Here is a 15,860-nt window from a genome sequence, read left to right on the forward strand (position 1 = left end):
TGTGTGTAGATATATATATATATATATACACACACACACACACAATTACATCTTTTCAATTAACCTTTTTAGCACTTTGATTGTTCGACCCAATCTCGTAAATGGAAACTGGGAACTGTCACCATCAATGCTCAGGATCTACGTTGATGGTGTAGAGGCAACAGCAGTCACTGGTGCATGAGAACCAGTCTCTCCTTCAACATGTAGATCTGATAAACAAGGAGTCAAATGCCGAAAGTGAGAAGAGTCTCTGGTAATAGACTTCCCAGGGAGATGGGCAGTGACCATGTGTCCCTTTGTAGACACCACTTGTGAAAGTTCTTGATCAAATGGAACATTAGGTTTTCTCTTCCTTATCAGGTGTGCAAGCACTCGATCTCCGTTCCTAAAGACGATAATCTTCGCATGTTGTCTTTTGTCAGCATACGCTTTCATCTTTAGTTCCTGAACTAAGTCCTTTTCACAAGTTGCATTCTTATTTTTCTCTCTCAGATAGGTCCACTGAGTTATCTTGGTTGTTATTGCACTCACGAACATCAATGTCACAGGACTGTAGTCGAGTGAGGTTGAATGATAAGCTCTTAAGGTGGAATTTAACACAGTTTTTAAATCGAGTTTTCCAAGAGTAGCACACTACACTGCTTTCTTTAGCGTACTCCTAAAGAGCTCAACAAGTCAGTTGGCTTGTGGCCACAGAGGTGTGCTCTTCTGAGCCTCTATATTCAGATGCTCTGAGAAATCTTTAAACTCTGTACTGTTAAGTGGCAGGCCATTATCAGATTTCAACACAGCTTGAACTCCCCATGTCACAAAGATGCCATCTACTCTCTCAATGAAAACCAATATATCGTTGCTACAATTGAATTGATTCATGGCAGGCTGTATAATATATCGAATGATGTCTTGAAAAAGTTCTACGGCCGATGGTACACCAAAACGTAGTCTTTTGTATTGAAACAAACCAATATGTGTAGAAAAGGTTGCAAAGTACCTGCAACTTTCATCAAGTTCCAACTGATGATAATCTTTATTCAAATCAAGGCAAGAGAAGATGTTTGCGCAATTTAATTGTCTTATTAATTCAGGAATGTGTTGACCTGTATGTCGCTCTCGTTCAATTACCTTGATTGCCTAACATATATCAACACAAGTACAATTCTTTCACTGTCCTTTTTGGGCACTACCACCATGGAAGAATCCAATTGTGTGGGACCAGTAGACCACTCAATTATATCATGCTTACGTAACGATTCAAGTCTTTTTAATCATCATTGTGTAAATGAAAAGCAATTTGTCTATGTCTTTGAGCAAAAGTGCAGGCGGGTTTCCGCCGTTTGAGTGAAACTCAGAGCGGCTGCTTCAAAGCTGCTTTGTTTTTTGCCTGAATGTGCTGCGATTCGTGGCTGCCCTTGGGGCAGCACATTCTGTGTAATAGGGTGCACTTTCCCCATTGCGCCCGGCGCACCTGTTTTAAGGTGCACGGGCACAAACAGGGAAAGCACGCCCTTTACATAATAGACCCCAGGACAGACATCCCTATTAATATGGAGCTTTACTTTCATAGTCTTAAGTTTTCTCAAACCATGAAACATTTAAGGGAATTGACACTGATACAGAAGAAGCGTGTAAGTATTAGAAAAAATAATTAGTATTTCCTGAAATCATGTACAAAGTCCAAAAGAATCTTCCAGTAGAATAATGAGTAGTTCTTTGTCTTTTATTCGGTTATTTCATCAAAGTCAGCCAACTCGACAAATGATTAATACAATAAACAGCCGACGCGTTTCGTCCCCATCTGGGAAATCATCAGGGCTGTAAAGTAAAAAATATATCATCAAAATCCCAGCATGCATATCAAAATTGCAAATACAATTTCAATAAATCAACATTAACAAAAGTGGATGGTATACACTCAAACAAACAAAAAAAAGACATTTTTCAAATTTTCATTGCTCTGCCTATTGAACAGTCTACGCATCCTACTCATCAGCCTGGACAATTCACCAAGACTAGCACATGGGGGAACAGAACTCATGAACCTGTGTATAGAACAGAGGGTTGAATCTCATTTAACAGTTGGCATGATAAAACTCCAAATTACATCTTTAAACTTCGTTCTTCCTGTTCAAACTGCATACTACAAACAGGACCCTATGTACAAAAACAGAACCCAACAAAAGTAAAGCTACTGTAATCTCACCTTCAACTAAATACAATCTGTGGGTCGATATCTGACCTTGTATCCGTAATACTGTTGCCAATGATCGATCTCAAAAGCGATAAATTTCTGTTAAAAAAACAAACAGCTGTAACTATAACATGTCCTCAATTCATTAGACAGACTCAAAATCGTGTGAATCAACTTTACTGATTACCAGTGGTCATCAAGTATATCCACCTCAATCCCCATAAGCTCACCTATTCAAATATTATAATTCAAATTTAAGGGCTGATACAATATTGCTGCTGTTCCAATCCTATGCGAGCTTCTTATGGGCAGATCAAAGCGTTATGACTTAAATGGTGCTTCTGTCTTTATCAGAGTTTTAAATATCTACAGAAACGAAAAAACAGAAATAAACAAAAAAAATATTTTTATCAAAACCACCACCACATATTTTTGTAGCCTGTATCCATACAATCTGAAAACAACTCTCCCTCTTACCATTCAGAAATAGAATGTCACCTGGTTCCTCGCTTCCAGTACGATAAATCCGAGATGCGTCGGAATTCCCGCCAAACTCCCTTTTAAATACCCTTTAGACCAATCACAATCGTGCTCAATCGCATAATTCCTAATCTTCCAATCACTGCAATGCCTTAATTAAGGGCCTGCATGTTTCCTCTCCCGTCCACTACCAAAAAAATATAGTTGCGCTTGTACTGCGCATGTCCATTCCATCTAGCTGCTATCCTATTTCCTGTTTGCTCGATCGGAACACGGCGTTCCATGGCTGGTCCGCCGGTTGGCTCTGATCGTATTTAAAATAACCAAATCATTCCACATAAATAGATTCATCAAAGTTCACATAGTAATTAATAGTTCACATTTAAAGTAATGCTACTCACTCGTTAAAAGGGAAGATAACGATACATAATCTATATAACTACCCTATTAGCTGAAAACGGATTCTGTCCCGCCGGAAATGATTCATGGTGAATACCTGCCAATCAACAAGGCGGTGTGATGTCAATCGACCAATCTGCAAACATGTTCCATACCACTGTCATTCCTATTGAGCGCAGTAGATTAACCGCATCAATGTATACAACGCAATAGTAAACGTATCTTCCAAATACGAGATAATCTATGTTAGAAACACCCCCAATCAAGCAAAATTAACCTCTGGTCATAAAAAAACCCCACATTTCTTTGAGCAGAACATCATAAGATGGAGATTTCAAAGAGCCTTCCAATTGAAAATAATACCAATCAGCATATTCGAGTATGGTGTCTAAAACTATCGTTTACTTCTCTATTTCTAATCAATCTCGACATAATAACAGTACTCACGAAAAGCATATTTAAATTGAATATCTACAAACGTCAGTTGCCACATTGGTTCTGAACAATCACCACCTTAAGAAACTGCTTATCAATACGGACATAGCGAACAATCCTTCCAATAATAATTTTGAACATCTGTCGATATTGGTTAAAGATTAGAAACAAATATGTTCAAACATCTCTGAAGGCCAGGAGAAAAATGTCCCTCCTGCTACTACCATTGTGATATCCTCTATGTTTACTGAATCACCAGTCCTAATTACCTCGCACCCAGTGATCATCATTATCTTAACCACACCAGACAGATATCTCAAAACAACGGTAATCGGCAGTACTAACTGGCGGGAGAAAAATACCCCTCCTGCTGATATCACTATGACATCCTATGTAACTACAATATCTCCAGTCCCAGTTACCTCACAACAAGTGATCATCTTATCTTACCCACACCTAACAATAGTCTCAGAAAACGATAATCTACAGTCCTAATTTACAGACATGCCCCTAGTTCTTAGATTATATAGTTATCATTGACTCTCCTCAGACAATATCTCCGACTACCAAGTGTAAACATCACACCAAGAGGTTGCACCCAACTTTCTCATAAGCCACCACTCAGTTATCCTACTGATTACTCAATGGAAGTGTGCCTGTGGTCCGTGAACTTTTATGTCAGAAAGTAATGTAGTTCTGAGTCAGTGTTAAGGCAGAGTGTGACAGTTCTGCACTTACTGATCCATCTGGCATCTGACTGTCTGATCCTTAGTTCCCAATCACCCCCTCTGATATTGGGGATCACCTTCTGTATACCGTGAAACCTAAACTCTTTAAGCGTGCTATGTTGTGCCTCCATGTGTAAATATAGTGGTGATCTAGTATCTTGATTGATTACTGCACGTCTGTGTTCCTGAATTCTAGTTTTCAAACTTCTTTTTGTGCTACCAATATACACTCTTTTACACACACAAATAATTGCATAAATGACTCCCATACTGTTACAATTGATGAATTCATTAATACAATAGCGTTTAGTAATGTTGTACTTAAATTCTTATTAATACCTAATGCGCACACCTTACAGGATCCACAAACATAGAATCCTTTCGGAGGCTGTGATAACCAGTTGGAAATATCTGAGTCAATAGGTCGAACATAGTTTCTGCACACCTTTTCCTTGATCGTAGGGCATCTTTTAAAAGTTACCGCAGGTCTGTCCCCTATGACATCCAACAAGCCAGGTACACCCTCAATAGATTCCAGTTTTTTCCCAGTGCTTTGATGATCCTGTCCTTTTGTATACAATAAGTCGTGACGAAAGTGACAGGTCTTTTGGATGCTGTTTTAATCTTTTGTACCAAAGTGGACTCTCTCTTGGTTTTTAATGCCCTTTCCTTAGCTTTTGCCAGGGTGACAGTCTTGTAACCCCTCTTGTATAATCTATTCTGGAGACTGTCTAGTTCTGTTTTGAAGTCACAATCTAGACTGCAGTTCCTGCGTACTCGAATCATTTCCCCATAAGGGATTCCTGTAATCACTGCTGAAGGGTGGAAACTATCTGCACGTAATATCGAATTGGTAGCTGTGCGTTTCCTAAACAATTTACTGATGATCATATTTTCCTTGACACATAATTCAACATCAAGGAATTCTATTTTCTTAGTGCTGAAGTTAATGGTGAATCTAACATTGAAATCATTCTGATTAAGATAACAAAAATATTCACGTAGCTCAGTCTGAGAACCCCTCCAAATCATTAAAATGTCATCAATAAAACGGGCCCAGAATAGGACAAAGTCCGTCCATCTTGCTGCCCCCCTACTCCAGGCATGCTCCCTCTCAAACCAACCCATGAAAAGGTTGGCGTAAGAGGGAGCAAACCTGGAGCCCATCGCCGTACCTCTCACCTGATGGTACCATTCATCCACGAATAAAAAATTATTATTATTCAAAATTAAAGCACTCATTTCTAACAGCATTCTGGAGTGAACTCGTAAACTGGCACTATAGCTGCTTAAAAAGTGATTGAGTGCCTGTTCACCTCTGTCCAACTACATCTAGAGTCACCAATGTCATACCTTCCTCCCATTTAAAATTCTGTAATTTATTCAACACGTCCATAGTGTCGCCGACATAGGAGGGTACATTCACCACTAAAGGTTTTAAGAAGCCATCCACAAATTCAGATAAATGTTCCGTAGCACTTCCCATGCTAGACACTATAGGTCTACCCGGTGGATCTGATTTGGATTTGTGTATTTTAGGTAGTGTGTACATAAAAGGGGAGGTCGGATGAATTACATTTAAATATTTGTATTCCGCCTCATCAATTAATCCCTCCTCCTTCCAAAAGTCCAACCTCTCTGAGATGCGTCTAGTCATATCCTTAATAGGATTGCCCAATATTTTGACATAGCAACTAGAATCACTCAATTGCCTGTGAATTTCTTGGATATACTTGGTTCTGTTCTTAACCACGATGTTACCCCCCTTGCCGGCTTCGCAAATAAAAATCGTGTTGTCATTACTCAAATCATGCAATGCTGTCCTTTCCTGATAAGTCAAATCGTCCTTAATGTTCAATTTCTTCAGTCCCCTATCTTCTAAAGGATGGAATTTCTTCATCGTTTTCTTAACAAATATGTCTATGGCTGCAAACTGAATTCCTTGGGGTGTAAACTTAGATCTTGTCTTGAGCCCACTAGTGCAGGAATAATCAGTAGTGACATCCAACATAGCTGCTACATCTTCAATTTCAAACCCTTCTCCTTCCGTTAATGACATTAATAAATGAACATTCTGTAAATCAGAAATAGTCATCTCAGAACTTTTATTGTGTAGTTTCTTGTACATAGATTTGTCCATAGTTGCAAAAAAACTTTTCAATTTCAGATTTCTAGAGAATTTGAACAAATCAATTTCCAGACTCGTATAATCACAAGCATTAGTCGGACGATAAACCTTTCTTCAAGACTGCTAATTCATGTGCATTTAAATCTCTATCCGACAAATTTATGACCTCTAGTTCCCTTGTTAGTTCCAAATAATTTCCTAGTTCCTGATCCTGTTCTGGCTTCTTGTCCCCATTCTGATATTTCCGATGTTTCCGCCCCCTTATGGTTCTGAGGGAACCTTTTAACCGACCTCTTTTTATTCTCATCAATCCCTCGCAAAAAGAAGAACTTTTTGCTGGCTCACCACTCACTGTTCCTGGAGCAGGTGGTTCATCAATGGAGGATATACGGAGCTACTGTAATTAGCTGAATTTAGAAGTTGGCACGCATCGTCTTGTCCAGATTACATTTGAATTAAGGGAATTGACTTACTATTTCATGGTGAGCATTCATGTTGTAGTTTACTAAATCAATTCCATATGAGCAGTTGTGCGGAAATTCAGGAGACAGGCACTTGACGCTGTACCCAGAAGCACTTGGATGGGTGCTTGCACCTTCGTTTTCTTGTGTTTCATCATCGTTGCAAATTAATATTTACTTTGTAAGGGCGTTAATGCAGCCCACGTATACACTTCGGTTTTCAATGGGGTCAGTCACGATAATGGAGACAATTCATTATATTTCTTCTCTGGCATAATGTTTATCGAAGCACCACTGTTGATAATAAAAGGTATCAAACAACCATTTACTTTTAGTGTATTCTTCGGACGATGTTTGAATGACGCTGGTATTTTAGCATGTCGACTTTTCTTTGACTTACATTTTTCTTTACATGTGGCCAGTCCAACATGAGGCAAATATCGACATGGCACAACCATCTTCACTTTTACTTGACACTGACATAGAAGAACTTTTTGACTAAGATTTTGTTGACAATCAACTTATTTCACTGTCCATTTGTCTTAACCGATTTTGCTACTTGGCCTGGTGGGTGCACATCGATCATTGCTTCTTGAATATTCTGGCGGCCATTTATTCTTTGTGCCTTGATGCTTTTTCTACCACAGAAAATGGGCTTTGCACTATGAAACTCCACTAACCCTGGTTGTGTCTATCACACTATGGTAAGATTTCAGCTAAACGACAGACATCCTGAGAATGCACAGAAGGAATTAAATGCACAGGTCAATAGATTGCCTTTGTAATTAAGGTCCTGATAATATTTGCTTTGGAGTAGATCACCTTCTTTTATCTGCTTTTAATTACACTTTGTGTTTGTGAGTGTGTACCTGGCTGCAAGAGTACTTTGTTTGTTCATCCTTAACATCAACTGTTTGTTCTTAGTTCACCCATTTTGATTGGCATGCAGTTCACCAAACTTCAGATCAGCAAACTTTAAACGTAAGCAGTAATTTTGTATGTACTTTATCTGTTACTCATAGGAAAGTGCCTCATAATCGTTTAAGCTTTAGACAGAATTTGGTCACTGAATTAAATCAATCTGCATAGCTTTTTGATTGTCAAGATATATGTCAGGTATCTTCTCAAGTACTGGCGTCCCCTTAATTTGCTCCTCTGTAAATTCAATGCAGGCAAATTTGGGGATTTTGACTGTGTAAATACCATGTTTTTCAAAGTAATCACTGAAGTTGACATCTTTCAAAACCAAGAACACACCTTAAATGGTGGGAGCTATGCTTACAATTCAGGGCTCTAGTGAACCGGTCTACATACTGAAAATAAAGAATGATGGATGGGTTAGTGTCACTGACAGTGTGGTTGTCCAAGAAGGGTTCTAGGTGACATAGATGAGAAAAACAAACTGATTGGTCTCTGATATTACTTAGACTATCCAGGGAGATATTTTCCTGTTATTCACATCTACCCAATATACAAATTTTATGTTGTGAATAGCCATTCTTTCTAGCCAATCCATTGTACAAATGTGTGGAGAAAGAGGATTCATGGTAAACGCGCACATAACATTTCCTTTCTCGCCCTCTTGCTCCTACCCCAAGCTCTCTCACTTATTAGGGTATAATAAAAGAAACATATCTGGCACCAGATCACCCATCCTCGCCTACCTCTATATCTTCTCCTTCTCACAGATATAACAAAATATCTTTTCCTCAACATTCTGTCTCACTCTATAGTTATAATAGAGCTGGTATAGTGCCGGAAGTGGCTTTGGCAAATTTCCTGCCAGTTCTGGATACAATGCCTTTTTTTTGCAGGGGGTCTGCACTATCAGGCAGTAGACAGGTGAGACATAAGTCTGTGGCCCCACAGCAAAGACCCACTGTAGGCAAAGAAAGGAGGAGCAGACAGCAGTTTGTCATCAACTATTCTACCACCACCTTCTGGTAATCCAGTTAGTATGTGGTTCTCATGCCCACTTGCCACAGGTCTCCGGATAGGATCTGGAGGTGCTGGGAAAAGATCTGAGTCACGCCATGTCCTTGTTGCAGCATAAAGGCAGTTAATTATTTGTTGTTGGTTTTTACTGCTTTATGTCGGAGCAGTGAATAGCTAAGTCTCAGACCCGTAGTTCAAGATCATTACTTCCAATGGAAACTACTCAAAGCAAATGTGTTAAGATGCAGCCACCTTATTTCATATTAGTGATCAAGGGAGAAGACACTTACTTAAGGTGTAAGGCAAATTGGAGCCTTTGAAGCTTGGATCCAGCTTGACTTTCGATTTTAATCAATAGCTTTTAGAATAGTAAAAACGGATAGAACAGAGAGTGCGTAAAGGTGCTCTCTTAAAAACACGTCAAAAAAGTATTGTGTGGCATGAAGGTCATTTCTATTTCTTTGTGAATGAAGTTGTGGTGGTGCAGTTGAATTAAATAGTATATTTGAAACCTTTGTGACCGCTAGCTTTATGATTCCAAACAGATTCACAATAATAAAGCTTTCAACTGGCTGGACCACTTCTTTTTATGAACAGGGAATAAGTGCATGCTGACTGCTGTCAGTTAATTTGGGTTGTTTAAGATCGGATAATCACAAGTTGTCCATGGAACCATAATGTACATTTTGATTGGAAGATTTTGACATCTTGTTTCATCCACCTTGAGTATGAATTGCCATAGCAACATCACACTGTCTCCCTAATCTGGTGGCATACACTTTTCTTAGATATTCCATGTTACACTACTGAGGCTTGGCTGTACCACAACAAAATGATATGCCCCCCTAATGAGCACAACTGTGTGTGATGCTGGGCAAGATAATCAACTTCTACAATGTTTTTAAAAATCTATAGAAAACTTTTAAGGCATATGATGTATGAAGCTCATAAAATGCTGTATATACTTAAATGCTATTTGACAAACTGGACAAAATGACTATCCAATGACAGTGAGAAATATTTCATCTTTGAATAAAGCAAAAAATAGATATATCATTTATTCATTTTCTATTAATAGTTTATGCATTCGGCTACTTCCTGGTTCTTTCATATTTCCAACAATTGGAGGTCATGTCAGGATTGTAAACTGCTCCTCAAAGCCATCACCAAAGCTGTGCACATCCTGCAAGCACCTGTTGACAAGTCAAACATCACAAATCCACAACTCTCCCTTTGTGGGCCTTTTGCAACTTTCCTGTTTAAAGCCAGTCATTGAGTAACCAAGACCAAGTATGAGGGACTGATGGGCCTTCGTCTGTAATAGGAAAATACAACAACCAAAATAACTTTACATTTACCTTACTACTTTTTTCTGGATCACTTCCTAGCTGCTGTGAAATATTATACAACAAAATAGAAGGATGGGGGAAATCATCACTGAGTTGCCAAGTGCCTAATCAAATATATCCATGAAGTCTTGATGACCAAATCAAGGATCTCATCAGGGGCTTAGTACTGGGATAATGCAGGTCGATGGCCCATGAAGCTCTTCTGTCAAGGTCTTCTATAAGCGCATGTCTGGTGAATGCAATTGGCATTATCATAGCGTTGATAGGGTATGCCTTATTCATGATTAGGGCTAGGAAGAGCCATCATGCATTAATGCTGATGGTTGCCTTGAGCACAACCTTTCCTACCTTCACCCCACCATAGATGACAAACAACCTTGCATACAGTCAATTCCATTTAAAAAAGGAAAGAACATACTATACTGCTAGAAAATGAAAGATTTCTTAGTAGAGAAAGTTTGGTGATGTAGGTGAAAGATGAGTAAACATATTTCACCATGTAAGAGAAGTATTTGGACTGAAGTTCAGTTTTGTCCACCACACAGTCTTGTTACATTGCAAAGGGAAAAGGTTCTGATTCTTAGCATGACGCCTGCAAATACTTCTGGTGGATGTTATTACTAAAAAAAAGATTTCCAAAGAGGTTCCAAGGTACAGGTGGGCTAGAATTCACTGCCTCTGTGTTTTGGTTGCCTTAAAAGAACAAAGAGAGACTGGAGACTCAAGTTGTAAAAGTTATTTTTCTCACTGAGTCTGGAAAACACTCAGACCAAATTCTGGAAGGATTAAGGGCCTTCTCTGTGGAACTTCCCACCAATGCCCCTTAGATATTAAATTGAATTTCTCAGATTTAGAAAAACTCTAAAACCCCGTTTATTCAGGCAGACATAATGGCTACCCTATACCAGTGCAGCCATTCTAGTTGTCTCCTGCTTCGACCAGCGCCTGTTGATTTGATGCCTAAAAGCAGCTCTTTTTTCAGCATGGTTTATTTATCAGATTTATCTTAATATTTCTTCCAAGGCTTTCCCATCGTTTATCAGCATACAAAGCCATTGGCTGTTATGTATTGATATATTTCGTCAACTGTTGAACTTGATGGCTGATCTGTAGCTCTCAAAGACTACCACCAGGTGGTGTGAAGCGCTTATAAAAATTCAAAAACAAAATAAGCGAATTTAAATAAACAATAAATATATAAATACATAAATAAGTGCTATGGTATAAACTAATTTTTGTAAGATTCGGTTTCCAATCGTTGCACATTTATATTTTTAACCTTTGAGGTAATGTTCAGGTATTGATATTATTCAATGTGGGTAAGTGGAGTTCATACTTCAGTGCATTCCCCATGTATTATCGCACTGTGCTGCAGCAGGGCCTTCGTTCCGTTCCACGTCACATCAACTTCTGGCGATGATTGATATTAATACTTAGATATGCACTTCTTAATATATAAGCATTTTCCTTGTGAATATGTACTTTCTTGTCCCTCCACAATGTGACACTCCTTCCAGCGGTTGTTAACCAGTAGGGTGTAGAAGTAGGAGAACCGGAGTCAACATTAAGGTAACTTTATCCTACTTGAGTCGAAAATGGATTGTCAAACAGTTCTTTTTGTTCTATTGTTTTTTTTCTTCTGTAAGATGCTTTTTGGTTTCCTTTTTCCTTTGCTTTCTGGGAAGTCCAGAAAACCAGCGTGACCTTGGTGCAGTTTTTGGGGCTAGTTTCCTCCCAATGAACCTGTTGATGCACTTTCTCGAGAAACATCCATGCACTGGTGGCCTCTCATTTTCAAGACTAATTAGTGATACTCTTCTAAATCTGACTGTTTCTACTATTGTCACTCTGATGTTTATTTTCTTTTAGCACATTTGCCTGATTGACCTTTTTTGTTTGTTTTTTGTCTTTCTGTGGGGCTGCTCCAGGAGCCATGGCTAATCATCTAATAACCAATGCACTGCTTCGTCCTCATGGCACTAACAATCCTTATAACACATTGCTCGGGGAATCGGCGGTCTATAACAACCCTTCTGTCAGCATGTACAATACACAAGGTGTGCTGGACTTCTTCTTTTTTTCAATTTAAGTCCCATTTCTTCGCAATAACATAGGCACATTTTTTGTTTTACATGGCAGAAGGATCTCTCCTTTGCCTCCCCCTGCCATCTCATTTTAGTATTTTTTTTTCCCAGCGATTCTTCCCCTCTTCATCATAATGATTAGTTACCTAAATTTATGAGAGACCTCCCCAACATCCATCTATATATTTTATGTTGTTGTTAATGTTAATCCTTGTGTGCCTGTGTGAGTGTTGTATTTGTTTACTTCTTTGTTGTGAGACTATACTTGTGTTTGTTGAAGTGTTTACAGTTCAAGACTTTAAACAGTATAATCTTGTACCCGTGCAGTTAAATAAAGGTAAGTGATGTAAACAGGAAGTCTTCACACTGTTAATTATTCTTTTGGGTGTCTAGTATCATTCTAACTGGTAAGATGAGAAGGTGTGTTTAAAAAGACATATCCGGTTTTACTGCATTGAAATCTACATGTCCACATTCTCACAGTCAGCCTAAGAGGAAAGTGAATAAGAATTTTAAAACTTCTACAGGGCATTGATCTTTGATCTTAATGTTTTTAAAAATCTGGAGAGCAGGGCAGTTAAACTGTTACTGACATACCCATTCCATTTTTCAGTCTTTAAAATAAGACAATTTTAGATGATAAAGAAGTACACCATGTCAAAGGTCCAAGTGATTTTGAACACAAATAAATATCAAATAAGAGTATTTTGGTTACAATTAGTTTGACTACACCATGACTAGGTTGAATAATATGTACCTCTTTCAGTTTTAAGATTACCTCATGAGAAGTATGCCTCCGAAAATGCATTATAGGTTTTGAATGCTTCTGCTTTTTGTGCGTTTTCAGTGGGCACAGTGACTACTTTTAAAGTTAAAGCTAGATACTGGTATATTTTACCTGGTTAGTGTTTGATTTGTGTCTCTCTGCAGAACACAAGCATAGAAACTCATGCAAAGAGAATGCCATGTTCCCATTCCTGAACTTTCCGTTCTATTGGTATTTTTTGTTTTTAGTATTTTTTTTAATAGAGGACAATGGCATTTCTATGGTTTATGCCCATAGTAAACAATGGCGATTCCGTGCATTAACTGCTTGTTTTTTTTACATGACATCATACAGTGAAAGGTAATGGAAATAGTGATTTGTGAGAGTATACTAAGACAGCATATACATTAATGTGAACCACATGTTTCATTCCACAATATTAACAGCAGCGGCTCATCCATAAGGGTTGAGGAACCACGACCGGTGCACCTTTTGGACATAAAGTGTGTCTGTCAGGCTTAGCAATGGTCAGCCTGACAGACACTTTTAATTTTCAGGCCAGGCAGCCAGTAACTAAACAGGTCCTTAATGTGCGGCCTTCTTGCTGCCTGAGTGGAACTTTGCAGTGTTGAGGATGTCACAGCTCCTGTGGGTGCAGCTGTCTCAGCTCAGCAAAGGTCCTTGAGGCCCCCCCTCACGATGAGTCTCATTCCGGGGTGCTTCAGTTTTAAGCCCTGAAGTGCTGTAGGAGGTAAGTGTTGTGTTTTTATTGACTGTTCGGTGCATGCATATATGTATGAATCCTTGTTTATTTGTAAGGCAGTGTTGTAAAGGGATGTATGAGTGCGTGTCTGCATGTTAATGCATTAGATAAATGAGTGTCCATGTGTGTGTGTGTGGGCCCCACTCACATTTTTCTTACCGGCCACCACTGATTATAAAGTAAGTTGTTAGTGGAGAAATTGAGGGGAAAACGAGGGAGGAAAAGGGATAGTATTTATTTAGGTTTGTCAGTGCAGACATCATAGAGAGTTGAGGAAGTAAGTTTAGAAATCTGTTTTAAAAAAACACAAGGCTGTATAGAACTGAGTTTGATAAGAATGGTGATACATTGAAGCTGGTTGAGAAGACAGAATTGTTTATAGTGAGATTGTGTACATGAGTGTTTTGGGAAATGTAAATAAGTTAGGATTGGCAAAGTGTGGAAGTCGAAAAGGTTAGTGCCAAAATAGATAATCAGAAAGTTTGAGGGAATAGACTATGAACTTGCATGAAGATCCAGGTGAGGAACTGGAATTGCTGTCAGCGAAAAGCCAACCAGCCTCTTTCTCATGGTGGTAGGTGGTTTGCAACTAACTAGAATGAATAAGAATTGGCTTACAAAATGAGTAACTATTGTTTGTGTGGCTTTTACTGTGTGCCACTAGCTTGAATGCCAGGTTCTAAATTATGCTAGTCACTGCAGTGACTTATCAACTATGGAAAATAGACATTGTTTCCCACTGTTTCTATGTCATTAATTAATTCAAAACTGCTTGGACAGTGCTCTCTGAGAGCAAAGAGCACGGCTTTGGGATGGTAGCTGGTGGGAACGCTCAAAGGGTGGTAGGGGAGGGTAGCAGGCAGTAGTTATTATGTTTTTATATTTAAGACAGGAAGGAAAAGTCACGTTATATATATCTCTCCCATTACTCCTCTGCATACTAGTTGGAAGTTAGGATGTTTTTCACCGCATGGATCTAAGTGAGATCATAGACAACTCAAGCTTCACTCTTGTTGTCTATTGGATATCACTCATCACCCCTTGACTACCAACATCCCTGCTATTAACTTTTCAAGCTATAATTCTTTTATGTGGAGTAATAATATTCAAATCTAATGAAAACAAACGTATAGTGCACAATATGGACATGTGTTATAATTTGCAACCTAAATTGACTAATTATGGTAGTGTTCCTGCTGTTAGATAACAATCTATTACAGAGACTGATAAATAAAGGAAGATATTTTCTTATGCCCCCACAAACTGGGGTATTTTGGAGTTTAAAACGTTGTGCTAAAGATAGACTGTTACAGCAGTCCATAACAGTTTGCTCATAGTAGTTTTGAGAAAGTTCCTGAGGAATAGGAGGAGGAACTGATATAGAACTGCTGATATCTAGTTACAGTAGCCCTGGTGGAGACGAAGGAGGATATGTTCAGGTTTGTGTCATATAGTGTTCCAAAATTGCTGACAGAGTAGGAAAGGGCAAGGACGTCAGATGGACAAAATATTGTTAGAGTCATCCTTTTCTTTTGGTGTTAATAACATGGCAGACTTGGAAGATGTGGATTGTGAGCAAATGCTGGTGGCCATATATGTAATATAGAGGGTTTTGAGGGGTTTGAGGGCAAACAAGAGTGGGTGGAGGATTGCAAGTCTTTGAGGTGATCGAAAATAAAACAGTAGGTTCAAGAATGCATTAGTATGTAAAAGTAAATCCATTGTGTGTGATGGTAAGATGATATTCCCTTGCCCCACTTTTAAGTTCCTCTGAAAACATCATCAGTTAGAATTTGAGAGGAGGGATTTGTGTCTATCCATACAGAACTACCAAACTAGCCTCATCCTGAAGTCTGCCCAGCTCTAAGAAGGGTTAACAGAATGCTCCATGTCACAACAAAAAATGGTTTTCAGTCTATGACGGGAACAGGTGAAGCAAATTAGAACTTTTGTTTTTAATGTAGCATGTAAAAGTACCAAAAAGTAGTTCCGATGTAAAGAGTATATTTATACGCATGCTATTATAGTCTCTTAGTTACGTCTTCATCAACTTAATATTAGTCCATTAGCATTTAAGAAATATATATGGATAAAGATCAAAAACGTAGTACCACTGTTAACATTTTGATTCCTTGTAAATATGC

At 38.6% G+C, this 15,860-nt stretch overlaps 1 protein-coding gene across 9 annotated transcripts in view; it reads left to right on the forward strand.

Annotated features, from left to right (window-relative positions):
- Positions 1–15,860, forward strand: part of ADGRL3 (adhesion G protein-coupled receptor L3) — a 1,231,414-nt gene that overhangs the window by 1,197,139 nt on the left and 18,415 nt on the right. For 5 of the 9 annotated variants that reach the window (XM_085641132.1, XM_085641126.1, XM_085641127.1 and 2 more), the window contains one exon: positions 12,032–12,160. The exons of the other annotated variants lie outside the window; for them this stretch is intronic. In XM_085641132.1, the coding sequence (XP_085497258.1) occupies positions 12,032–12,160 (129 nt within the window). The remainder of the gene's footprint in view (positions 1–12,031; positions 12,161–15,860) is intronic. 9 annotated transcript variants of the gene reach the window in all.

This window comes from Triturus cristatus, chromosome 2_2 (genome assembly GCF_964204655.1).
Source record: "Triturus cristatus chromosome 2_2, aTriCri1.1, whole genome shotgun sequence".
In the NCBI taxonomy this organism is placed as follows: Eukaryota; Metazoa; Chordata; class Amphibia; order Caudata; family Salamandridae; genus Triturus; species Triturus cristatus.